Here is a 27,508-nt window from a genome sequence, read left to right as displayed (position 1 = left end):
TTATGGAAAACAGACATTGCTGGGAGAGAACACATTTGCTGAATGTATGTCACCGCAGCATGTATATACTCCTGACTGAGTCACTGAGACTGAACACTAAAATTTACACAATGCATCATCTAAAGTCGAAAACGAACTAAAGATCCAAACACCACACTCACTCTGCCTGAAAACCAACAGAGAAGGAGCTGTGTTTACCTACTACAGGCGCAGTTTACGCAGGCTGAGACCAAGTGATGAGCCCCCCTCCTCCCTGCCCCCACCTCCGTCACTTTCCAGACCTTTAAAAGCTGACATGTTTGGGTAAACATTACACGGGCATATGAATCCCGCGCCACCGCCAGAAAGCCACAAGACAAACAGATTGTCCTCAGGTGCTGCCTCCCCCTTCAAAGTGCAGGATCCATTTCAAGGGTTTCCCAGATTACAACTGCCGCCACGGCCTCACAGTCCTTCAATCAAATGGAGAGATTCACCCGAAAAGTAAAACATCCCTAAGGCCTTCTCTCTATCCCCCACTCTCTTAATCACTCTCTCCCTCTATTTATCTCTCTCACTCAAGGGCTTTTTCTTGACTTGACTTCTCTTCATCACTTGCTCCGGGTCAGTCATTAAAACAGGAAACCATGAAAATATTGTCTTTCTTCTGATATATTTCTATACGGTATATAATTGTGATGAAGTGTTTTGAAAGTACTGTCATTAATAATAATGGCAGCAGTGCCGCTGCTAGCTATTTTGGTGCCCTAAGCAAAACTCCTTTATGATCCCCCCCCCCCCCCACGAGAAAAAAACCCAAATGAAGGACACTTTCTTCCAGGTGCCGGCGCGCGCCAACAGCTGACCAACAATAATGGAAATCGAAAGGTTTCATTAGCCATACCATAAATCTATTCATTTCAGTGTAATTTTGGCAAACCACTACTGGACTTGCTAGGATGTATTGTTCATTGTTCTGTCTCAACGTCCTATGTAAGTCAGACTGGTTGCAGTTCACTGCCTGGCCACAGTTTTAACATTGTTTTAGATGGGTCAAGGGGGGGGGGGGGGGGGGGGGGGGGGGGGGGGGGGGCGCTATTTACCTCTCGTCAATACAGAACCTAAGTTAGTAGCTAATGTTATAGTCTCCTTGAATTTAACTTCTACAATTATAATGGGTGCCTGTGACACTTCGTATGAACGAGTTCATATTCATTAATTCATATTCACACATATTAACACCAGTTCATCATGTGTAAAGAATGCTGATATGAAATATGAAAACAACCAGTAGTCAATGTGCAAGCTTCCAATTAAATCGTGATTTAAGATTCTCTATTTGATGTGGGGCAGTCTGTCCTTCAGCTGAGGCATGATTATCTCTCGCTACAAGTTTCACATGTTCGTGTTGGCGTGACTAATTACTATAATTATTATTTTTGTTGGCATAACAAATACTAGTGGAGTCAACTGAAGTTGAGAGGCACTTGTCTCCAGGTCACAGATTACACTAAACTGTCATATTTTTCTTTTTTCACAGACACAAAAAAAGGCTGTGATTGGAATACGGGACTGGAGCTGTCCCTAACGGGACAAAACAAAAAATCACCCATAATTCGGGATGACACGGACAATTCGGGACGTTTGGCAGCCCTACTTGCACCTAAATTATAACATATTTGAGTGTGCTAACATTATCAATAACGTCAGCTAGTTCGAGGTGTATGTATAGGCTAACCATTTAATTAGCAGCACATTTCCCGTATTTAACAATGATTAAACATGGACGTACCTGAAAGTGATGCACCGGCATCATCTCGCAGTTTCTTAAGGTCGTTTTTTACTTCTACGATTCTCTCCGATTCGGTCGTAGAGGGACACTTTGGCACGCCTTGGCACGCCTTGGCAACACCTTCACCCAGGTGTTAACGCCCATCCGAGCCCTCGGAGAGCCCTTGGAGAGCTGGTCGGAGAGGAACTTTTCTTAAAGAGTCGGATACCCCCTTGGCTGTGATTGGCCAGCTTACGGCATCATTTCCAAACTACATAATTTCCAGAATCACACATGTCAGGACCTCACATTTCCTGTTTTCTGTCAAAATGTTTTAGAACGACTTTGGTAAACTGCAAAGCCTCACCGCTTGCGGCATTACGGCTACCGTATTTTATATAAACCCTCGAAAAGTACATTGCTCCCGACCACTGTTGGTCTCTTGGCTGGTGGCTCGGTGTTGAAAGTGCCTTCTCCAACCAGCTTGAACTGACATCTAATGTAATTTGCTACGGAGTAATGCTGGCAGCATTACTTTGCATCCGTTAAATAGGAACTGTATTTCATGTATGTGTTTGCCTCAATGAGGGTGGCGTGTGAGAGCATATCAGCACGATAACGTTGTCCTTGTTAGCAGCGAGGCTAGCTAGCTAAGTGTTTCAATGGGTTTTTGGTCTAAGCATTAGCAGCACACTTTTGAGTGTTATTGTGAATACGCTAACGCTTGATTTAGTGGAAAATCGAGTAAACGTACATACCACCTGCGCTTCTGTCTCCTGTTCTGTTGTTGTTGTAGTTGTCGCCCCCAAAAAATTGCTACAAGCACGTCCTCTGCTTATAACTCAAACTAGTCCAGCTCCACCATCAACCATTGTCTAGTTGCTATCGTTCGCTGTATGTGAGGATTGCCGGGAGGAGGTATTTATACAATAAACGACTATCACACACACAACGATTTCTCTAAGATCGTCTTCTTGAAAATTGGGCATTAAAGGTGTCCAGAGAGAGGATCATAAGTAAGTGTGCTCCTGTTTGTGTTTTTCAACATATGGTTGAAAAGGCAGTCCCACAACTGTATGTTGAGGTATGCATGCTATTGCTGTGTGGCTGATATAACTATAAAACTGCATGTTGATTGGTATGATGATTACCGTGGGTTTATTTTTCTGGCCCTTTTCTCAGAGTTTGGGGGGTAATTTTGTTCGAAGTGTGCATGCTTTGTTTCATAGTGACACATTCACGTTACCACTTTTTGACAAAGGCAACCGTCTCGTGGCCAACAATACGTTGTCATAGCGTTGTAGTGATATAAAGGTTACCCAGCAATCATTGCAAATCTGAATGTGACAAAAATACCAAAGAAAATAAGAACGTATTCATTTTATTGGATCGTTTTATAATAGTTTCTCAATTGTATGTAAGATAAGCATATCGTTTTGTTATAAATCGCTACTATGTTTTTCACCAAAACATTACCACCACGATGGAGATACATTTGCCTTCTCAAGTGAATATATAGCATTAGACATGCTACTTATGATTGAGCTACATGTCTCCAAGGCCCATGTAAGGACACCTGCCCGACTGGTCTGGAGGGAACCCACATGTCATGTCAGTGACATATGGGAGGAGGGAGAAAAAACAATCAATGACTTCCAACAAAGAGGTAATGGGGTAGCTACGGCCTCGACAAACAGTCATTACCCCACCCAGTGGTCCGGCGCTGAATAGGTTTCAGCACGGATAGCCATCGGAGTAGTATGTAGGGCCAACTAGTACATTCAAATTTTTCTGAATCCAACACCCGCCCATTTTGAGGACAGAGAGGGATGCAGAAGTATATTGAGGCCTTTACTGTTTCTTTTTTTCTGCCCCTGACTCCTGTTGTCTTTTTGAGGTCATTTTCGAACAGTTGACCTAGCCACTGAGATAGGAAAGGGCATAACCACGGTGAGCTTGGGAAGTTGAGTGTGTATTTGTTTTCTATTTTGTTTTTTTGGAGTAATTAGATATATCTCTTGTTCTGCCTGTTTTGTGATATACATGCCTAAAAGGTGCCTTATACTTCTACACTAAAATAATATCGGCATAATAATTTGTATAACTAAGATGATTTTTCAGTTGCCTATTTTTTGGTGCCCCCTCAGGACGTGGTGCCCTAAGCAAAGCGCGTAGTGCGTGTTATGGGAGCGGCGGCACTGAATGGCAGCAATTCCAGGAGATGTGATAACCAGATTTATACATGCAAACTAAGGCGTCGTGCACACGAAGTCTAGTTTGTTTGCATCCGATCTGTTCATAATACCGATAGCCCTATCATACATACGAACACTCTCTATCCACACCTTCTTTCCGCAACGATCGCAGTCCGGGGTAGAAAGTGAGTAGATTTGAATCGGTACGGGGGCTGGTGTTCGTCTGCACGGTTTCACGCAACCTGATGACGTCACTGCCCCACGTGATCTTTTTGCCATCTCCAACCACTATTTATATATAACTTGTTCTCCCTCAAAATCTCACTCGTGGTGGGCCTCGAATTCACTAACATTAACCCAGTCTTCTGATTTTTGATTAGCCCCCTATCTTGATCTAATTCTTCTTATTCAGACGTAACATAACTTTCATGACCACAAATATAAATTGGCCAGCGATTTAATTTGCTTTTTTATTCATAAATGTATGTAAAATGCTCGGAGCAATGCATCATGGGAAATGGGATGACAGACATGTCATGTTACTGTTCCAAACACTTTATTATCAATAGAAAAAATAATTCATTTTCGCATATCCTTTAGTCTGACCACTGATATTAACTATCATAATGTAATGTTGATAATTGGAGCTTGAATGTCTTGTGTAATGTGTTTATCCTCGTGCTGTGAAGTCCCTTCTTCTAGGTTTTTCACGTTTTTTCAGTTGTGTAAATAAAGCGCTAAAGCGCCTCCCACAGGCGTGAGGTATGTACTACAGTCGGTTCACCACAATCTGCTGCCTCCGTGTTTACGCAAATCTCTCGTTGCCAGCCTCCGTATTTACGAAATTAAAAGATTCGATTGGTGTGAAAAGTAAATCCGATTCGGAGGCCCTAGACTTCGTGTGCATAGCACCTAAGTCATTCTGGCACAAAAGCAGGGATATGAAAATAAATGAATGCTTGACATACACACTTCATAACGTCTTCAAACTTCTCTATCCTACACAAGGCTGATACATTCATAGTCTATGAGGAAATGTACCAACCATGTAATCTCTTGTAAATCTCATGTTATTGTAAATATTTGTATTATATGTACTAACGTTGAATTTGAGTATGATGTGGTTTATTGTCATTCGAACACATAAAAAGAAGAAATGCCTGCTTGGCTGAGCTTTGTAAAGTGGAACAAAATCTGAAAAGCCTATCTGTCTTAGCATTCTGATCACTCGACCACAGAATGACACAGGAAGGAGGGAACAATACACACTTCCTCTCCTCCACTCTAAAATATGTGTTTTTCTTTTACATACAGTTAAAGTTCCTGGGCTTGATATTCCTTCTTTTGTGGCCTGGGGCTGTCTCCCTTTCACCCGGGCACAATGAGCGCTCCCGAGTCTTTCACCTGAGCAAAAGCCCTCCACAGAGAAAAAAAAAAGACAAAAAGAAGGGGTGGGGAAAGAGATACCCAGAGTCCCTGAGAGACAAGTGAAGTCTGCATTTAGACCTTTTCTTCTTCTTCTATATACCCCTAATGTTTTCTTTTTTTCCATTCTAATTGTTTACAAAAGGAGGACCAAGTCAAATGTCTGGCTCTGTGGATTGGGTGTTTAGTCTGAAGCTCTCGTCATGGGAAATGTTCCTTAGACTTGGGTATGCCTCAGGGCATTGAGAGGATGTCTCCTGATTCATTGAATACACACACACACACACACACACACACACACACACACACACACACACACACACACACACACACACACACACACACACACACACACACCAGACACACACACACATACACTGCACACATCAACAGTGGAGCTGCTGGCCAAACAGGTCACAGTTTCAAAATCATTGTATTGTTAAAGTTACATTATTTTTTACTACACAGTGTTTAAATGTACTTTTTTGATTTAGCTCTATCTTTTGTAATTATTCATAGTGTCTCTCTCATCATTTTACACTGTTATCAAGAGCTGCCAAAATGTGTTGCTTCAGCATGGTATCTTACAGTAATCAGCTTAAATTCATTCACTCACTTCATTTCCTAAACCTAATTTTGAAATATTATTTGGTGGTGACTGCAACAGCAGTTGTAGAGTGTGAACAGATTGAGATAAAGGGACCATTGAGACACTGCAGACAAACCAGCCAGATAAATGCTTCCTCTCTCCCCCTCTTTTCTGCCCAATGCACATGTACACACACACACACACACTCACACACACACACACACACACACAAACACACACACACACACACACACACACACACACACACACACACACACACACACACACACACACATACACGCATGCATGCATGTGGCCACACATGCTGCATACTCTCTGCCCTGGTCTGCTCTGTTCCTTCATCTCCCACGCTAGCACAGCATCTGAAAAGCCATTGTCTGTCCACAACCCTTCCATTTGCATGGGAACAAAGGTGCTATGCTTTATATGAAAGTCATGGGTGAAAGGTCAAACAGGGCCAACAATGCCCACAGGAAGTGAGTTTTTGGAGATTCCTGCAAACGTCACAAGTGAGGGGTTCAGGCATGCCAATGCTTTGGGAACTTTGGTTTCCCACAATGAGAAAAAGGTGCATTTGACACCAGGTGGACGAGAAAGCCAGATTACTTCAGTAGAGAACAATGTCTCTGGTTTTTACAACTTTGTTGACAGACAGTGTTTCATACACACATGCTCTAATTCTAATCAAGAAGTAGAGGGGAGTGAAATATGTCTGGGTTAAAGCCACTGTGTGGAACTAAGATCATTTAGATAGTATGTTACATAATTAATTAAATATGATTATATAACCCTTTGTGAACTTTCAACCAAGACAGTACTTATGGACCTAGCCAAATGATTCAGTCACATAATGATTACAGCCTCAGCTACCAAATTAGGCGGTATATTTTTCATCCACTGACTTTTTCCGATTTGTTTCTCTCACTTCTAAGACATATAGCTAGTGACATGCTTTCTTCCTCGTCCTTATGGTGTGACTTCAAGCAGTCGTGGCTGCAGGAATGCAAAGCCATTTCGTAAGCGAGCACTTCACAACCAAACACCTCAAGCTCGAGGATGAGCTACTCTGGCAGATAACATGGGCCTGGTTTTATGGCCTGTGGCTTGTGAGAGCTTCCAAATGTCAGCCTTGGTGTCCCTGCTCTCTCTCCCAGCTTGTTTAAACAGTGCGCACACAAGGAGACAGAAGTTGTCTGTTTCGATTAATGAACCCATTCAAAGTCCTCAGCCCCCAGAGCCCCCACTCCCCTGCCCCACCGTACTGCCCCCCCTCCCCCATCACCACCACCACCACCACCACCTCAATTTCAGCCTCCCTCACACCCTAAACTTCTGCCTCCACCCCCCAACCCCCCCTAAAGACCGCATTCCTCCACGTCCTGTCCCCTTTGTTAGCGCTAAGTGTCGCTGTGATCTTCAGTTTTTTCCCCCTTGCCCTTCCCTTTAGCTTGCGTCCCATCCAAACTCCTTTTTTTTCTGGCACGTAATCCCCCCGTCCATGCAGCGGCATTAGCGCTGGGCCCTTATCGTCTTTGATGCTACTGCAGGGATTTGGGAAGGCATTAAGTGTCATTAACGCAGGCCCATTTATCACCTGCCTGCCAGGGAAGTCTGGCTGCTGCCAGGCAGCACATTAAACAGGCTTTATTTGCCATGCTTGGCCTGAGATCTGAGCCACTGGGGAGTGGAGAGTGTGGAAAACAAGGGCCCTAGGTTCGGCACAGGCGTTCACCGTGTCGGGAAACGGCAAAGAGACCAGATCCTGGATGAAGACGTGCATGGTGCACAGTCTCTGGCTCCCTGAAGAAGGCATTATTTGTGGAAGGAAATAACATCATGTCCTGCAACCTGAGCAAAGACAAGACTGAGCTGACCATCATGGAGCCTTGGAACAAGTGATCCAAATGTGATTAAGGCGCTGAGACAAGTTCACTCTCCCCAAAATTGTCATAATCCAATCCAATGGCTGGGTAATTTTAGGATTCCCTACATTCTTCCCCAGACATTTACATTCCAGTAAATTCTTGAAGTTGGTTTAGCGACAGCAAACAGAGTGGCACCTCAATGGTCCTCCATCTCCAGTCAGAGTCGGTGCACACAGTTCCCAGTGGAGTTCCTGTCCTCATCATCTTTTCAACGGTTACGGCCCTCATCGTCCTGTTAATCCTACTGTACTAATGAGACTCACTTTGCCAAACATGATTGGTTTGAGGACAGTCTGGCTTGGGCCTGGTCTCGCGCACAAAGACCCCATTGTGGATTTACAGAGAGGGGGCTACTGACATGCCAGGGACCAGAGATTCCCATGGATGAGGAGGAATCTGTGCAATGTGAACTCGTACATAGGACAACGCCACCACCACCCCCCTTTCACCTACACTCCCTGCCCCACCCCCATGAAGCGTCCCCAATAGAGAGTCATTTTCTAAAATGGCAAGGGAGCGAACGGAGTGCCAACATGGTGGAAAAGAAGAAGACCAAGTAAGGTAGGACTAGAGGTTATGAAGGTTGCATGGAAGGTTCTCAAACTGTCAAAAAGGGACATGATAGAGATTAATAGATGGTATGTGCAAACCTCTAGGACAGCCACAGTTTAGACCTCATGGTCTTCTGCTGATGGACTATTCTGGATCAGCTCTTGTATTTCCAATAACTTGTTGCTATGAATCTGTTGAATCTGTACACAATCAAACATGTAAAGTCACTCAACACTTGACAAAAAAAAAACCTTTGTTGTTTAAGTAGGTCTGAAACAAGAGCCAGGGGCCTGAACTGTCTCGTGGCTTTCAACCATATGGCTGGGCCAGCTCTGTCAACAGGTCTCAACCACCTCCCCTCTCTCATCTGCCTGTTTATCCATGTCTCCAGGACGGGGCCGTCTCTCCAGCGATGACACCGAAACCGAGGTCCCCTTTCTTCCACAGACGGGATCAGGATGTAACCACATGGCAGAGTACACTGTCACCTTTGTTTCCTCTCTCTCGCTCTGTCTCTCTTTTCTGAGGTGAAGGCCATTGTTGCCATAATACCTATCCCTGCCCAGCATCTGTCCTGGAGCTCTGGCCTCCTCTCTTTTAAGGTGGGGCACGAGAAACCTCACTATTGCCCCCCCAACACCACCCTCAACCCCTCCACCCTCCCTTGTCTCCGAGCTCCTCTGGGATGACTACACCTTTGTTCGGAGCGGAAGCAGCTCTTATGTTCGCCCAGCCCACTGCATCCTACTTTTGCTGCCAAGGTCTTCCCACAACAAAGAGCCCGCACTACTTTCAATGACAGTATCCTCCGAGGAAATCCAGGGATGATGAGGCAATACAAACAAAAAAAGAGACAGAGACAAAAAAAAACGAACAAACACGCCTCCGATGAGCAACCGAGGATCAATTACATATATTAAGCCATCTTACACGATTTAGTGTACATGATAGGGCTTAATAGGGTAGGGATTCTGATCTGTGAGCTACCATGGTATTAAGTGAACATTATGGGATGTTTTTAATTTGCTCTGACTGACTGCCGCAGGCTACACCTGTTGATTGACCTGGCTGACCCGGAGTATCAGCCCCCAACCTGTCAGTACGAGAAGAAGGATTGGAACATAATGGTCTTATGAGTCAACGCCAGAATTTTGTGTTGGAGAAGAAAGAAAGAAAGAAAGAAAGAAAAACCTCATCTCTCCGTCTTTATTATTTTCTTTATTATGGAATGCAGCTAGTATTACACCGTGGACTGATTACTCCTGATGGTCCCAGTCTAAGCAACAGATGGGATCCAAGGCTTGATGTAACAGCACTTAATGCCAGCAGCAGTCCATGCCCCAGCAGCATCACGCCTGTGTGATTTCCAGAGAAATCTAATATCGTTCCAGTTACAATGATCTTCATCACCATTAACAGGGCTGTAGCACTACCATCAATCAGGCATGTGCCTTTTAGGAGTTGCCTCAACAAAGAGCTGTTTACTGTCCTACAGAGCTCTCTCTTTGCGTTTTTTGTTTGTTTTTGTTTTCAACATGCAGTTTTTCCTGGGATAAATTAGTTAACTCTCTCTTGCTCACTCCTACTTACAGGTATTCACCTCTTTTCAATCAGTCCTCCTCTGAGAAAAAAAAAGAGTAAGGAAGAAAACAGCCTCTCTTGGCAGGCTCCCAAGATGTGATGAGCCCCAAGCAGTTTGCAGAGAAGTGCTTCTTTGACTTCCCCTCCGGTCTGCCACTCTCCTCCTGCCTGCCACACCCGTTTCACCTGAGAAGGCACAGTCTCCTCCTATTAAAACATGGCTCCCAGGTGATTTTCCCCAGTGCGTGTCTAGTAAATTATGATTACAGACAACTCTTGTGGAACCGCCAAACAAAGTGAGGCTCAGTTCCCTCTGCCTCACCTAAGTTGACTGGCAGTTTACAGAAAGATGCATTCGCCATTGATCAAATGCGAGCCCTGAAAGAACAGGGGCCGAGGGGGGTGGGGGGAGGGTTACCAGTCGAAATATAAAAAAAGGGCAAAAGAGCCTCTGGTGTTGTGGGTAGAGTGGTTCTTGCTAGATTCAACTCCACTACCACCCCCCACCCTCTTTTAGTGTGACTGAGAGGAGAGGATGGAGGAGAGACTGAGTGGCCACCACAAGAGCAGGAATTCTGGAGCCAGGAGCCTGATGTTGAGGCTTGATAGGACGCCAGCCCCAGAGAGAGGCCAGCAGCGTGGCTGTGCACTCCCAGGATGCCTGGCTGTCTCAGAGAGGCCGGGGGCCTGCCCCACACACTGTAGACATGTTTACTCCAAGCCTTGACCTGGGTCAGCAATGATTACCATTGCTCTACTGACATAATGGGCAAGCAAGGCAACCTAAATGGAAATATTTCAGAAGGAAATAGCAAGAGAGAGAGAGAGAGAGAGACAGATATGGAAAGGAATGTGATCAGGAAACGTATTGCTTTCATGGAAGTGATAATGATCATGAAGATCCCCCCCAACCAACGTACCCACACACACACACACACACACACACACACACACACACACACACACACACACACACACACACACACACACACACACACACTCACACACATACACACACATGCCACACACTGTGGTCTGAAATGGTTAGCTTCTCAAGTGAACGATCCCAGCACAGCTAAAACAGCAGTCCTCACTGGTGATATATATCAGTGGTGTGGAACTCAAACCAATAAAACTTTATTCATGCCACTCACAGTAGCCCAAAACCAACAGGACACCCTTTGGATGAAATGGGCTTGTTTAAAAAACGGAGGGCAGAACATTAAATCAAATAAGACCAAAACATGGCTTGTGCCAGCAGAAGCAGCAAATGATGTGGCCCAAAATCTAGAGCATGGTTTTTTTTCCGCCCTCTCGCCAGCGCGAAGCCCCGTCATTCCCCTGACTCTCTGGGTATGACAGAGAGAGCAGGCTTGGAGGGGCACAGAGCAACACCCCTCCTGTGGTCTCCCTCAGTGGGCAGAGACTGGGTGGTCCGCACACAGCCCTGCACTTATTTCTCCGGTTCTTAATTTGCCTTGTAGCGGTTTCCTCCACCCGCCAGACTCTGGTTAGCCGTCACCACTGTGGTGCGTCACATAATGACAGCAGTTTGCGGTTTCCAAAGCGAGAGCTAGCTAGCTCTCCTTCTATCCCTCCCTCACTCTCTCTCTCTCTCTCTCTCTCTCTCTCTCTCTCTCTTTCTCCGTCTTGCCCCCTATTTCTCTCTTTGCCTTTTCTGATCAGCACAGACCCCAGAGACACGGAGGTTTCTGTTGAGGAAGAGAAACGACTGAAGTGGGGTCTGAGAGTCTGAGACAGATGTATGGATGAAGAATTAGAGAGAGCGAGTGAGCGAGAGAGAGAGAGAGAAGAGAGAGAGAGAGAGAGAGAGAGAGAGAGAGAGAGAGAAGAGATAGAGAATAGAGAGAGAGACTGGCATTACTTGACATTGTGAAGCTGGAGGCCACAAGTGCCCTCATGAATTATTACATGATGCTAATAGGTTGTATGACTGATCGCGGCTGCTCACCGCAATATTCCGAATGAAATATAATACAGGTGAGGTTTAACATCAAACCCTCATCTAACCACTTAGGATGTCCTTAAAATGGAGGTTTTAAGCTAACTTCTGCAGACATTCATTGCTTAAGTATGACACGAAATAGATCCATGTTTTTGATGGTGTGGCGTTTCAAAAAACCCTAATGCAGACAACACAGCAATAGTTGGATTCTATGTTAAAGATGGGATAAAGGTTTTGTTAACATCTTTTTAGAACATTTTATGAAGTGCTTGCAAGCCATTTGAGCAAATTCATTGTCAATATTATCAATTCTAATATACATAAACACAGGAAGCTAGCTACTGGTCTGACATCTTGGCTCTATATGGCCTGATAATCACCTTGGGACCCTGCTCACAAATCATGCTGTGGTTCCCTCTAGCAAGTCAATATTTACACAGATATCTCATCACTCATCCCTGTCTCTTACATGCCCCCAAACAACATAGAAGTTATATCAGCCCAGGCTCAGGAGAATAAGTATGGACACTTGGATGCGAGCAGTATTAAAAAATCTCAAAAAAGATTCTGCATGTGTGTGTATGCACATGTATGTATAAGTATGTGTCTGCACAAATATCTTCTTCTCTTTGTGTTTCTCCATCCCTTTATGGGGCTCGGTCATTGTCTATGTTATTGTGTGTGTGTGTGTGTGTGTGTGTGTGGGTTTGTATGTCAGCAAGTGTGAGCGTGTTACATGAGTGACCGTGGCCCCCATCCCCCCACCCCCCAACCCCTTTGAACGCCTGACTGCTGAGCTGAGGTGATGACGGCCCTTTCCTCCCCCTGGCTTCGCCTCATCCACAGGCAGGAGACAAGGGGGCGGCCAGAGAATTCCCACTGCCAACATTGCCCTTGCTCCCTCAGGGGGGGTGCCGCGGCCCTGGCACGCAACACCCGCCACTCATGCCACGCATGCTGATCCAAACACCAACTTTCCATTGGGAAGATGCTTGGGGGGGGGGGGGGGGGGGGCTGGGGGCATTGGAACCCTTGATTAAGGTCTGGGCACCTGGAATGAGGTCTGAAATGAGAGCTCTGAATCATGTTTATGATTCGATAAACCTTTTTCAAAATGCAACAGGTCAGTGGTGCTGAAAGCTCAAATGTGCCTGTATTTCCATGTTTTGTTTGAATGTGTCATTGAAGTGAATTTCAGGAACTCGCAGAATGTCTCAGTTTACATATGTATGTGTAAATATGGCATTGTTTACGATGGAGAAAGATGTTGAACAAGGCAAATAGGAGCTTGCTCAACTGAATGCCATGAATTGTGGTGTACATTAGGCAAAAGTATGGATAATGTCTCTCAGTGTTTCGTAGCCTGGACTCCAAATCAATGCCTTAACTAAAAGGATCCATGTCTTGAAGATGAAGAACAAGTTGAAAAGAAATGTAAAGGCAGTGAGCACATACTGTATATACATATATACCTTCAAATACCAAAGTCTTCAAGGGAAACTACACAAACACTTGCGTGAGAGACGGAGAAAGAAAGACCTATAATGACTCTCCACACTCAGCGAACACCGACTCCTAGCCACTTCTAAATCTCCTCTCTAATCAAGTATCTAAAGGAACATTTTAAAAGCCTCTCCAAAGATGAAAGCTTGGGGAATGTGTTGCCTAGAGTGACAATCATTGCAGTTAATTCTGGAGTGTGCCCACGGGGCAAGGTGAAATGACAGCTCCAGTTTGGCTATAGATTGTCCTTTCAGATCATTGAACAAGTCCGTGCCAGATCAGGGCCAGATCTGATTTGGCGTCCATCGTTATCTGGGTCCCCATAAGGCAGGTTACTTTGGTCCGTCCGTTTCTATCTGGGTCCCTGTAATTCAAGTAACTTTGGCCCAAATGTGGCCTGGACTTGGCCCATATCTGGAGAATCTGATGTTCTTTTCTGGTTTCTTTCCATTGAAGAGTCCTTACGTGACTTAGTTGGCTAGGTTCAATTTGGAAAAGAAACACCCCGCACACACACAAAAAAATTATCGAAGTTACATTCACACAACACACACATGCAAGCTTTCACACACAAATACATCCACTTAGGCAGTGGTGGTGCGAACTACTACTACAGAGAACTATAAAGTTGACCTTTAGGCTATTTATCTATTCAACCAATATCCCTAACCTTCCATTGAGCAAGTCAAGTGGAGCCAATTGCCAAGTCCAATATGATCCATGGCAAACGAATCAAAACAAGCACTAATCTAACAAATTACTGCTGAAAGAATGAACTCAAATCCAGATATTAGCTTATTACTCCCTTTCCATCCACTTGACATAGCAATGCCCCCTTTTCAACCAGTTTTGAAGTGTGGATAGAATAAGTCATTCCAATTCAGCTTGAGATAAAAAAAACAGTCATTGAAACTGACCTTCAGTGAAAAATAGAAACACTCCATCTCTTAGCATCAGAATACTGTCTGAGGTGGTAATTACATTTTTTTTCCTGGAAGGCATCCATGATGTGTAATTATTTTAGTTCTCCATTACTCACCGATGTAATTTGTTTTTGCAAAAGTATACAGTTCACACTCAGTGCTAAGTAGAGGCTACAAGGCAAACCTGAAATAACCTCACATTCTTTACAGCGAGGACAGCCAGTTTGACATAAATATGAAATACGGTCCGTGTGAAATGAACCTCTGGCTTACATTTCAATCAGGAGTCTAAGAAATTATCCTCAAGTGCAAGCCATGTTATTTTTGTATAGAGGTTGTTGGGGAGAGTTAGGGAGAAAGAGACAGAGGAAACGGAAAGAACACACAAGCCTGAGCGAGGCAGAAAGAGAAAGAGAGAGAACAAAAAGCCATATCCAAGGGCCTCATTTTCAATTATCTTGATCTCAGATCAGTGAGGGGATTTGCATCCAGGGACAAAAGGCTGTGAACTGCTCTTTAGGTAAGATACAACACATCAAGTGCTCTGTTGATGGTGGAGTGCTACTTGAGCGTTAAATCGGCATCGCTGCGAGTTTGTTTGGATTACGGCTCTATCTGGAGATGGGGACGTGTTGTAGTAAGCTTTTTGGGGATGCTGCCTTGTCTCGCATACCTCATGGTTCACTTGTTAAACGACTGTCCTCAGATCTCACGGCTCTAGACAAAACGGCCTATGACGAGTGGAGCCACCCCAACAAAACCACAAGGCTGTTTCTACGAAACTTGGGTGGCTCAGCAGACGCGGGATCGAGCAAATAACATCAGGACTTAAGGATTCTCTGTGGACGAGGAACGCTAGAGGGATTAATCAAAGGCACAGTGTCAGACAGTCAATTCATTACCATTTCAAAGGAGCATCAGCCAACAATGATAGAACATTTTACAAAAGCACCACACATGTCCAAGCCAAAATGGAAATGACTTTCCCTGTTTCCTCTACATTTCCTGCTGATTTGCTTTCAACGCCGGATACTAAATGCATACTGATACTGGCACACAAAAATGTTTTTTTTGGCGTTCATAAGCATTACATACGAAAAGGACATTTCCACTCTGAACCCTTGTCCTTGATGGTTCAGCGTTGAGTCAGTCCATGGATCTCCCCAACACCTCCACCCACGGAGGATTTATGCTGTGCATACAAGCGTGTGTATTGTAGGGTGTGTACACAAGAGTTGCTTCAAATCAGAACTGACGGTCTCTGTCACGTTCAAAGACCCCAGATGCTCTCTGATGGTTTAACCACAGAGAGTCCACAGAAGACGTCCCACAGAGGGGGGGGGCTTGCGCCACAATTTACAACTTGCTACTTTAAAAGGGACGTGGATGATCTGTGGTTTGTCTCTCCCTGTGTATGATGACTCTCTCACAACATAATACTGTGCTGGGTTAGAACATTTTCACTCTTTTTGTCTCTGCTTACATTTGTTTACAGTTAGTTTAAACTTATACCAGATACTCTCATCCAAAGCTACTTACAGCACAGAAGAAATGCACGTGTTTCTCTATCTGTGTTTTTTAGTGATTCAACCCATGACCTTGGTGTAGTTAGTACCTCACTCAACCTGTTGAGCTCCAGAAGCGCATCCTCTCTGCACTGCACAGCAAACCTTAAAGCCACTCTAGGCAGCATTTGTCAGATAAGCCTTAATTAAGAATCATTTACAGCTTATGCAATTTTCACATTTTTGCCTAAAGTATTAAAAGCAAAAGATATAAAGATGCTGTGGGCGTGTACTCAAACCTCCCTGTCTTTTTTTCCACTATCCCTCAGTATGAAAATCCCACCCACCATTTTCTCTTTGTCTCACCACAAACATCGCCGGCACCTTTCTTTGTTTAAAGACATAAGGCTCTTAATATTTTTATTCTGCCATGTCCACCCATTTCTATCCTCTTGTAGCAACGTGTGCCTGTGAAAGTTTTGGTTTGGTCTTGAGAAGTAGGAAAATAATGAGCATTAGGTTGACCTAAGCGCATAAAGATGTAAGAGTGTTTTTTTCTCTTAAAGTGCGTAGTGCATTGCATAAGTCTGTGTTGTCTCTTCTGTCATGTGGTGGGCAGATCTCTCCAAGACTGGCCCCTGCTCTCCTTCTTCCCTAGGCCCATGTACAGCTGTTCCAGTGATGGAGGAGTGTGCGGTAGGTCGGAGCAGTTTATTTATCCAGCATTGACTCAGACTATTTTAAAGCTGCTTTTACAGCGCACTAATTGGTGCTGTTTCACTAGGTAACTGGGGGAAATGAGCAATTACTCATATGTTTGTTTGAGGCTGGAGATAAGTGTGTGTCTCTCTCTCTCTCTCTCTCTCTCTCTGTATGTGTGTGTGTGTTTGTGTGTGATACATGACAAAACATCACTAAAAAAATAAATAAAAAATAGTCAGTTGCTTGTTGCCAAAAATAAACTCAGGGTGAATTTACCATGAAGGCTGGAAATATGAAGGGCTCTGTTGAATAAAGCACACTGATACTTATTATCTTATCAACTAACTCAAATATATTATGTGTGGCTGTAACAGTATGTGAATAAATGTATTCAGTATGAAGAAAAGACACACATTTCTGTCTCTCTCCCTTTCTGTCTGTTCACTTGTGTGTTAGTGTGTTAAACAGAGTGTGGTACGGTGTGCAAGCAAAGCTCTCTCTTTGAGATCCAGACTTTACACTGCACATTTGGGTGGCAAATTCCAGAGGCCGTTTGGGAATTTAGAACCTTTCAAGAATATTCCCAAACACAATTGGACTTCCACAGCAATTTACAGTGCTGCTTACTGATGAAAATCCTACTTTGCATGCAGTGCAAGAAGAAGAAGAAGGATGAGGAGGAGGAAGAAGAAAAGACGAAGAAAACTGATGGAGTTTCACAGAAGATGATGACAAAAAAAAGGACATGGAGTGTCACCTGCAGGTAGACTAGAAGACTAGAAGAACAGAAATGGAGTCTCCCACAGGGACAAACCGAGGTCCACACCAAGGTCATCATATATTGCCTCTCCATAATTAATGCTAACATGATCCGACCCAAATAGCAAACACAGCCGCAAACAAACCGGCACCGTAGAATTGGGAATTGTGGTTGCAATCAAAAACGCAGCATCAGAGCCTGTGCAGGCTTCCATTCTGGCAGACGCAATTCATTAGATTCACCTGTTTCTTGTTTTAGTCGGGGACCCGAAGTGAGGCCCTGGCCCACCAAACAGACTTATCTCTGTAAACTGTCAAGTTCTTCAGCTGGAGATTTTATTAACCACACCGTGCCAGATACCCCATCGACATTTGGAGTCTCGTTCAATTTTTTTCCTCTCTCTCCTTTTCTCTCCTATTTTTTAAAGCAGTGGCCTGGAAGAATGTTTCAGCCAAACACATCCATGTGTTTCATATATTTTTTGAATTTGGAGTATTACTTTTTGGCGACTCTAGCCTTTAGTAATGGACGGTTGACGGGTAACTAGAGAGTCATAATACATTCTGTAGAACACGTCAAATGGAATGCACGTTTGCACCCTTACGCTGTGGTACTACTGAAGGTATTAGTTCAGTGCCATTACAGACAACTGCAGAACCCTTAATAGTGGTATTATTTCAGTGCCATAAGAGACTACTGCAGACCCCTTAAAAGTGAGGGGGATTATTACTCTTCCCTCAATGCTTTAACTTGATGTCCAGCATCCTAAAATTCACACGGATGGTCTCGGCCAAAACAAACAAGCGCATCATCAGTATTTCCTAATAAAAGAGCCTGAAAAAAGGCTAAAAGTGATATTCTATAGGCTTGAGCAGCTTTACTTAGATGCATCATTAAGGCCCAATCTCAATAGTCCCCCTTATCCCTTATCTTCCCCCTTACCCTTGAAGTTGCGCGTTCATGTGAGAGCTAGTGGTGTCTCAATACCCAATTTGATCAAGATTAAGGGATAAGATTTAGGGCTATATGGCCCTTGGAGTCAAGATAATCCCAGACCTTACTCGCTCCTCCAAGCGCTATCCCAGAGCACACAGCGAAACCAGCCCGGGAAGCCCAAAAAAACATGGCTGCTTGAAGTGAGGAATATTTTACATGAATAAAGCTATCTACACAACTTTTTATATGTTTATAATGACTCGGTTTGATCTGAAATGTGCTACACGAACGATGCAGAGTATTGTAGGTCTTAACTGAAGCTTTCAAATAGTAGTTTTAGGTTACAGCTAACGCGTATGCCACCACTTCATTGGATTATATGGTAGCTTGCTAGCTAGATGCTACACACAGCCTAAAGACTTCAACGATGGCGGCAGCATCTCAGAGGGAGTCCCACAAATGTAAGTCTTTTTGGCTTATAATTAATTAAAAAATGACGACAGTCTTGTTTCGTGCTCTATACAGTCGTATACATATATATTTGCAACCATGAGCGTTTCGGCGCTCTGGTGACGTAGCAGCCAGCTGGCGACGATGTATGATGACGTACCCGAAACCAAGTGACGTACCCGAAACCGAGTGGCGTCTCATTTTATAGAGGAAAGTTTTCAGCCCTTGGCCCTTACACTTGCAAGTGCAAGGGTTAAGACAAAGACAAAGACAAAGAAAAAGGGGCAAGGGGAAGAATCGAGATTCGGCCTTAGTAAGCTTTTACTGTAAGGCTCAACTCAAGCGCTGTAATTAATACCTTTTACTAGATTAATTCAAGAAACATAATTTTACATGTGTAGATTTAGATGTCCTGATGGCCTTCCGACCAGATAACACTCCATACCTCCAAACAAGGCACACACACACACACACACACACACACACACACACACACGCATCTCTCTCTCCAGGCCTTGATAACAGGTTCCTGGCTTGGAGCAGTGGAAATTGAGGCTGTACTTTAAGCGAAAACATGTGCCTTCAATTCTTGGTTCAATTCAACTCAACATTAATTAGTGTTTATTTAGAAAATGGCTGTCCTGTCCCAGGGGCCACTGAGGGCCTGTGAGGCTATGCTCTGCCTCACTGAGAGCCTAGGAGGTCCCAAGCATCAATAGACAGTTAGCTGATCAGTGCCTTAGGCACACTTGTGAAGGATGCCCCTACTCCCCCAAGTGGTATATGGGTCAATGACCAAAGAAGTGTTTCTGAGGTCATCTCCTCTTAACCTTGCTCCAGGGTAAGGAAGTCTTGAGAAAGGTATCAAACATGAACACACATACAAACAAACACACACACACACACACACACTTATACACACTCACAAATGCGAACACAAACACATGCAAACACAAATGCACATGCGGAACCTCTTGCACACACACATAAATCTACCTTACTGACTGTTATCAACGTTCTTTCAAAGGGTTGTGGACGATAAACATTCTGCTGCTATTTCTTTGCACGTTGTATGAAGTGTGTTTTAATGAGGTGATTCAGTGCCTTCAGGATTTAACAGGGCCAAAATATGAGATGATCTTAAACACAGATTGCATCATAATATCTCTCAAGCTTGAGCCGTATGGCAATGCTGTATCATAAATCAATTAAGGACAGCTTTCAAACCTCATCAGATAACAGAAACCAGCTTGCAAACAATGCATGCATCTCTGTCAGGAACCATTCTCGTAAAAGAGTGATGGTGGTGTCCAAAAGAAAAAGAAGAAAAAAAAATGCTGTCAAAGTCTGTGCAAAGGTTCCAAGAAGAGGACAAAATCCTCTCAGCCGGTTCCGATTGCAGAAGCCTCTTTCTGGCAAAGGGCAAGTAGCCTCTGAACTACCCCCCCCCCCCCCCCCCAAACAGACAGACACACACACACACACACACACACACACACACCACCCCTGAGGGCAGTGGTTGCAGTAACCTCCCCCTCCAACCTGCAGGCACAGTGTGCCTCTGCTGGGTCATATATGGGTGAAAGCGAGATGTTGCTCTTGGCTCCCCCACTAAAGCCCTGAGTCTCAGGTGTAATTTCTATGCCTGGTGAGGTAATGTCCTTCTAACGTTGCATCACTGGGGCCCGGAGCGTGCTGCCAAAATCTGTGAGTTCAGGCGTCTTTTTCATGCAAGTGTTAGATGCCTCATTAGGCCCTGACGTGGAGCTATTGTTGCTGAGATACACGGGTACACAAAGGTATGAGGTGAGGCAAACAAGTATTGAAGAACTGTCATCATGTTCTGATTAAAACCATGTGATGCACAGACTCCCATTGCCCATGAGTACTTTTGAAAAAGTTGCCTCTTTTTTTACGATTCCCACATAAACCAATCATTTCGAATAATTCAAGTCTGTGGTATATCGGAATTGTATGCTAAAAAGTACAAGCAAAATCATCCATACGAAGAGTCCCCGATGAAGCAGAGACAATAGGGTTTGTTCTACAGAGAAGCCTAAACAGTAGACCTAAAAGTAAAAAGTAATGTATTTCTTAGATAATAGGACCTAGAATTTCAGCTGATATTAACCAAATGCATACCTATAAGCTCAGTACTTTGCAAGCTGTTACACCTAAGTAGGCATATCATAAAATCTGTGCAAACTAGCTGAAGCAATGCAATGAAGTGAAAAAAAGAAAAATGCACAACACTTCCATGCACTCTAACACGCAATTTCTAAAACCTATTTAACTAAAAATAATCACAATCTTCTATTTTAACGGTGATGTTCCTTTTGCCTGTATTAATATAGTGCCATATGACAAGGTTTTGTTAACTTAAAACTTTCCCCTTAACATTATTTTTGTAACTAAAGCACTAGCACCCTCTAGCCAGCTATTAGACTTGAAAAATGAAAACAATTTTTTTCAACGGCACAAATGTTGCACCTCTGTGGCAATCCTCTAAGTGTCTCGTAAATTATAAACCAAACATATGTTCCCGTCTGTCTCTAAAATTGTTGAATAGTTTTCTGTTTATCAAGCGTCTTCTTCTCGTTGTACTTCTTCTTCCTGTCTGTTTCTTACCCCCCACCCTGATATATGTATCATCTATCGGTGTCCATCTTTATGTATGTGCACACATCTGTTTGTTAACATGAGCTACAGGATGTAAGGAGTTTGAAATAACAGCCCTCTGTGCAGAGCACTTGTGTAGGTCCGCAGCCATCTATACATTGACACATATGTCAGCAGAGGACATTGACCCATTTGCAACCACTACAATGCTACATCTGTCAGGCTGAGGAATGGAATGTGTACGGAATGGCCGTGGCAGAGAGGGTAAGCTCTGAGTGTGCAAAGCAAGTGAGCGAGCAGGCAAGCAACATTTGTCCTTTTGATGTTTTCCTTGCTCACTCAGGGTTTAAAACACCCTCTTCCAGAAACAATTTTTCGGTATGACACATTTTTTCCATGCCTTAGGGCACCTGTTGTCCCATTTGGCCAAATGATACTAAATCATGGCAGCTACGCCTCGCAGAAACGTCTCACAGAACGTGCTCTTTGGTAAGGAGTGTGCCCAGGGTAGTGCAGTGGACGGACTTCAAATTGTGCCTTACTGTGTGCACTGTGTTAACCGGAAGAACTTTGCCTCTGTAAAAAGGCATTGCCGTATGCAGCCAGCCACAAACTGGCAAGTTATATCATACAGGTCCCAGCTTGTAAAATCATGGCGGTATTTGTAAATGAGGATTTTTTTTTTTATTGGTTAACCACTAAAGTCAAAAATATGACTTAACTCCAGAATGCACAACTATTGTAATGGGATAAAGGGTTTTAATCTGCAATCTAAACCTTTATTTTGCTTTTCAGCTAACAGAGAGAGATACTACAAACACTTAATGAGGAATACCAGCCTATTTCCCAATGCAGCACAAGCTTACTAGGATATCTCAACAATCAGCTTTCAGTAGCGCTTAGCTTAAGTCAATATTTATTTGAGGGCTGTGTTCCTCTGCCAGCCAGGAGAAGGGGCCCTTTGACAGACACCTTCAGCTGTTTGCTCTTTGATGCTGCAGATTGGGAGATCAAACGTCTTGTCTGATTAGGCCAAGGCGGAGAGCTATCTGCGATCAATCAACCATCACACCGATAAGATATAGCCCCAGCCGGCGAGTTTCACGCTGTGACGATGCAGAAATGTGCCGCTGTGCAAACACGGACACACAAAACGCAGCCCCTTCTTCCACGCAATAAGAGATGAGAGAGCAACATTGTTTGATTGACTTTGACAAACAAAAATGCCAACAGGGTTGAATTGAACCAGTGGAAACTGATAGGAAACTTTGTTTAAAATGCTGACTTAGTCAAGATAGGAATTTGTCCTGTTAGCTCTACAGTACCCAAGCTCAACTAAGTCAAAGCTTTGCCTTGGAATGTAAGCAGACTAACCAGGCCCAGAGGAAGAGAGACAAACATGAGGGTGAACTGTGAGCCGCCACTCTCTCCTTGAGCCAGTCACCAGCTGATTACTGCTACTTTATAAAATGTGGTTGCCATATTAATCACCTAAGAACCTGTTGACAAGACTAGCCCAACAACAATCGCAATAGCACTGAGGTCGGCCCCACAGGGTTTTGTTGCTATTTGTCCTGAACAGCACTTACAATATTTGTCCTGGTGACAGTTTAAGTATTTCTCTTGGGGAAATAAACAAATATATCATATTTGCTTTCTGTGTTGAAAATAATGTAACCAACCACAGCTATGACGTGGTCCAGTGTATGCTAGCAACTTGTAAGGTGACTGGACCAAATGTAATAGAATTTAACATTAAATTGTTATTGGAGACAATGTACAGGTATTGTCCTAGATGTATGTGTTGTTTTGCTTCTTGTATTTCACCCTTTACCTGGAGCTAACCAGTTAAGCATTACACCATGAATGGCAAATACAATAGTAAGCCCTTCAGGCATCCCTCTTTCCTTGTTGCACCTAGTCGATACAGGGGTGGAGTTTATACCGCCTCTTCTCTTCTTTGATCTTGCCGGGACTACTTACACAGAATCATTTTCCCCACCCTTGTACAAACTGCATGCAAAAGAAAAATAGAATAACACTTTTAGGTACCTGTGGTCATGTGTTGTAATTTCAAATAATGTAGATGTGAAACATTCACAGTTGCCCACAACAGATTAGGTAAAAAATTCTATATATTCTATGAATACAACTTTTTTCCACCATCAAATAGTCTAGTAAGAAGACTAAAACATACTACATAGTATAGAGTTGGAGTAAGTGCAGGGTGACCTTCCATTTGAGGGGGTCGCCCCATGAAATTGCCTGTGACTGTGACTAATACACGTGAGTGGGATGAATTTCGGGTGGATCAGTTGCGTCCCCCCTGCGTCATCATTCACAATCAGGGGACATCTGGAGTGCCTTTGACTTATCACTGACTTAATAAGGCAACCTCCCAACGGGGCTCTAGGAAACCCTATCCTGAAAAGCAGCCCCATTCCAGACCATCCCTCTCTCTCTCTCTCTCTCTCTCTCTCTCTCTCTCTCTCTCTCTCTCTCTCTCTCTTGCTCTCTCTCTCCGTATGGGATCCCATCCTCAGCGAGGAGTGAGTGGGACAGCACAAATTTACATTAGCCCCATATCCCCCCCTCCTCCTCCCCTACTTTCATTCAGCCATTTAGCTCAGAGCAACTGGTGACGCTTGAAACACACGCCTTTACGTTTAATACATCAAGTCCGAAGAAGTGCTGTAACCTGAGTTTATCTGGTCTGCTCACAGAATCTATTCAAATTCAGTCATGTCACAATCCAAGTCACACACTCATTCGTATCACAGTAAAGTTCAATTCATTCATGTCACGTTCAGGTCTGTAGTAAGCCTGTAGGTCAGACAAGAGAGGTTTCCACAACTCCAAGTACACACACTATCACACACACTTTTCTCGCATCAGAGTGATGTTTACATGGGTGAGCAGTCAGAGAGTAACAGACAGAGAGGGCAGCATACTCACAGGTAGGACGTCAGTGGGCTGAGGTTGCCGGGCACCGCCGATAGTCCAAGCTCCGAGCAGTCCACAATGAGTAGAATCCCATCCTCCTGGCACTGGCATGGCGCTGGGTACAGACTGGCAGGCAGAGTGGCACTCTGGGTCCCATGAGCCTGCGCTCTGCTGGCAAGCTGCAGCATCAGGAGTAATGCCAACATGTCACCTCGTATCTGTGTTTCCACCACCACTTTCAAGAGAAAAGAAAATTCAAATCTTCTAACTGAAAGGAAGTGCCAGTGAGAGAGGGTGAATGTGTTTAGGTTTAGGTCTTCTGTCCTTCTTCTTCTGTGCCCTGCTCTGTTTCACTCTTCAGATCACTCCACAACTGCCATGAGTGACTCAGTCAGTCAAAGGTTTGCGCACACTTCTCCAGCCTCTCTCCTTTTCTCTCTCTCTCTTTCACTCACTCTCTCTCTCTCTCTCTTTCTCTCTGTCAGTCTGCCCTGTCCTCTCTCACTTTGAAGACATTTACCTATTGTAGTGGGAGTCTAACTGTCTACCCTCATTGGCTCCCGCTTGAAGGATGGGAGGAGTCTATCTCTCACTCATGCTCCCTCTCTCTCTCTCTCTCTCTCTCTCTCTCTCTCTCCCCCCCCCCCCCCAGGCAGTCTAGGGAGCAGTTCATTTGATGAGGGGGGTGGTGGTGGTGGTGGGCCAGAGCTTTGGGATAAGACAGGACTGGCTGGTAAGCCCTGGTGGAGGAAGTGGAGTAACGAGGAGAGCTTGGGCCTGAGGTATGCTTATAAAGAAGGGCAGAGAAGAGGAGAGGAGAGGAGAGGAGAGAAAAGAAGAGAAGATGAGAAGAGAAGAGAGAGGAGAGACAGTTGTCCTGTGTCCTTTTCTGCTCTCCAAGACTTAAGGTTAAAAGTTAGACTTTGCTATGCGGAAGTTTGTCCTTAGAAGTTTATCTGACAAAGAGACACTAATATACTAGGCATTCGGTGATAAGGGATAAATACTTTTCTGAAAAGGAATGTAAGTACTTACATGTATAAGAAAGCTATTGTTCTTATCCATGACAGCTGTAATTGATAAACATTATGTATTCACTTCTTATGGTCACAAGTGTGTGGGGTGGGGAGAGGGGGTCTAGTGGCAGCTGAATTCAGTACATTTGGACGTCTGTTTGCCAAGACCTCATCTACCACAAGTGTGCACCTATGTGCAATCTCACACGATGTGCATATGGGTCAACTTTATTGCAGTAGCTGTCCATATTCATGTTGAGGGTCATGGTTGTTAATGTTGCTCTTTTTCATGGTCTGTAATCAGAAGATAATATGGTAATAAATGAATTACACAAATATACATAATCATCTGTCTTGCCATAAATTGTCATCTGGAAGGTGATCCAATTTGAACTAATTTTAGGACTTAGATAGAACAGTGTAGTCCTTCTATACAGTTAGTCTAAAATCTCCTTGAGATTAAACAACTCTATGGACTCCAGAGTGTCTATGGCACAATTCGGCATTAAGTTTAATAGCTCAGTATGTGTGGCAATGGGTGTTTATGCAACTCTTACAAAGCCATTCTCCCATCAAAATTCTGATGAGATAATTACTAGAGAGGATCTGTGTTTTCACAGTGTGGCTATAAGCACCATCAGGGAAAAATAAACTTCTTAAGTTTCAAAGAAATGCCTGTGCCACTACCTCCCCTGAAACAGGAACACAGTGAATGCAATGAGTGTTTCAGTCTGTTGTCATTTTAGTCTGTTGTCATTAGTGGCCACCATGTCTCCTTTCATTTCCTGTGCGCTTTCACTTGAGATTTTCAACAGGATGCAGTGCTCAAATATGATATTAGTCCGTTCCCCCTAAAAACAGAAACATTTGTCACATTATTCCATCAAATCTGTATCTGTAAATAGCTCGTATGTCACAACCCACAGTTATGCAGCTCTACACTGACTATAGCTGCATGTAGGAAATACAGTAACTAAATCAAATATACTGAAATATGTGCTTAAACGACACTGAAATTACTGAATTTGAATGAAGGCAAATCATATGAGTTGATAAAAGTTCAACCGCAATATTCAAGAACAGAACTCACAAGGAAGGGTTTCCTTACAACTTATTTGCAAGGTAATTTGTGTGCCAGTCTAAGCAGAATACTCTCATTCAAAAGACTGTTACTTTACACACACTAATATTATATGATAACCCACTCTCCCTTATTGATTCACATTTGTTTACACAGTATAAATGGATTGCAATACAAATCAAATGGCTCTATTCTTTATCCGACTAAGGCATTTCCCCCCTTGTTTGTCCCTCCCATCAGAATGTATGCAGGCTCTGAAACCGTGTCCAGTCCCACAAGCCTGCCTGTAAGTGGGCAAAAGTGTACCCCATTGATTAATTAAAATTCCTTCACCAGGCACAATGCTCTGTGGAGCCTTTGTTACGTTCTCAAACAAGAAACACAGAACCTTTCATCACTGCTCGTGCTCCTCTTCACCCCTCCCCACCCCTCGCAGAAATCTTTTCCCTTGTTTTCTCCCGCTCTCTCTCTCTCTCTTTCGGCTACCCTTTCATATTTGGGTGTGGGTTCTTTTTTTTCAAACTGCACTGTTTAATTCAAGGATATTCTAACACATACTCAACTCGCAAGCTCTGTAAAAGAGCTGGCAAAACATACCTTTGGTCCCACTCCAGTTGCTTTTCAAACACCTGCAACCTGCACATTTCATACCCCCCCCACACTCCCCAACCTCCACCCCACCATTCACATGCAAGCAGTTTTTAATTGTCTAGCCCGGGGTGCCCCTATAAATACACTTTAACAAGACACATATTCTCTCTCTCTCTCTTTCTCTTTTTCCCTCCTTTCTTCCCAAGGCAGTGGCTCACCGTTGTCTGACAGTCTTGGATTGATTTGCCATTAGTGCTGAGGCCGGCGAAGAGAGAGACTAAAGAAAAGCCTGACATAAAGTGGGGATTTAGACAATGCCGTGGCCCCGACAAAACTTTGAATTGGAGCGCTCTCACCAAACACAGCTCAGCAAACAGTCTCTACCTTTAGGCACCTGTCGCCTCTGATTGGCCAAAAAGGATGTTTTGTTTCCAAGCTTGAGAGAGGCTGCGAGAACTGCCGAAAAAAAAAAGTC

The 27,508-nt window shown here is 43.9% G+C and overlaps 1 protein-coding gene across 1 annotated transcript in view; it reads right to left on the bottom strand.

The window, feature by feature from the left end:
* Positions 1 to 24,551, bottom strand: part of lgr6 (leucine-rich repeat containing G protein-coupled receptor 6) — a gene marked incomplete at its 5' end in the record, with an annotated part of 70,325 nt that extends 45,774 nt beyond the window's left edge. Inside the window, one exon of the mRNA XM_080854304.1 lies at positions 24,358 to 24,551. Coding sequence (XP_080710430.1) covers positions 24,358 to 24,551 — 194 coding nt within the window. The remainder of the gene's footprint in view (positions 1 to 24,357) is intronic.
* Positions 24,552 to 27,508: the final 2,957 nt, after the last annotated feature.

This window comes from Sprattus sprattus, assembly GCF_963457725.1.
Source record: "Sprattus sprattus genome assembly, chromosome: 16".
NCBI lineage: Eukaryota > Metazoa > Chordata > Actinopteri > Clupeiformes > Clupeidae > Sprattus > Sprattus sprattus.
This window is presented reverse-complemented; position numbering and strand designations above follow the sequence as displayed.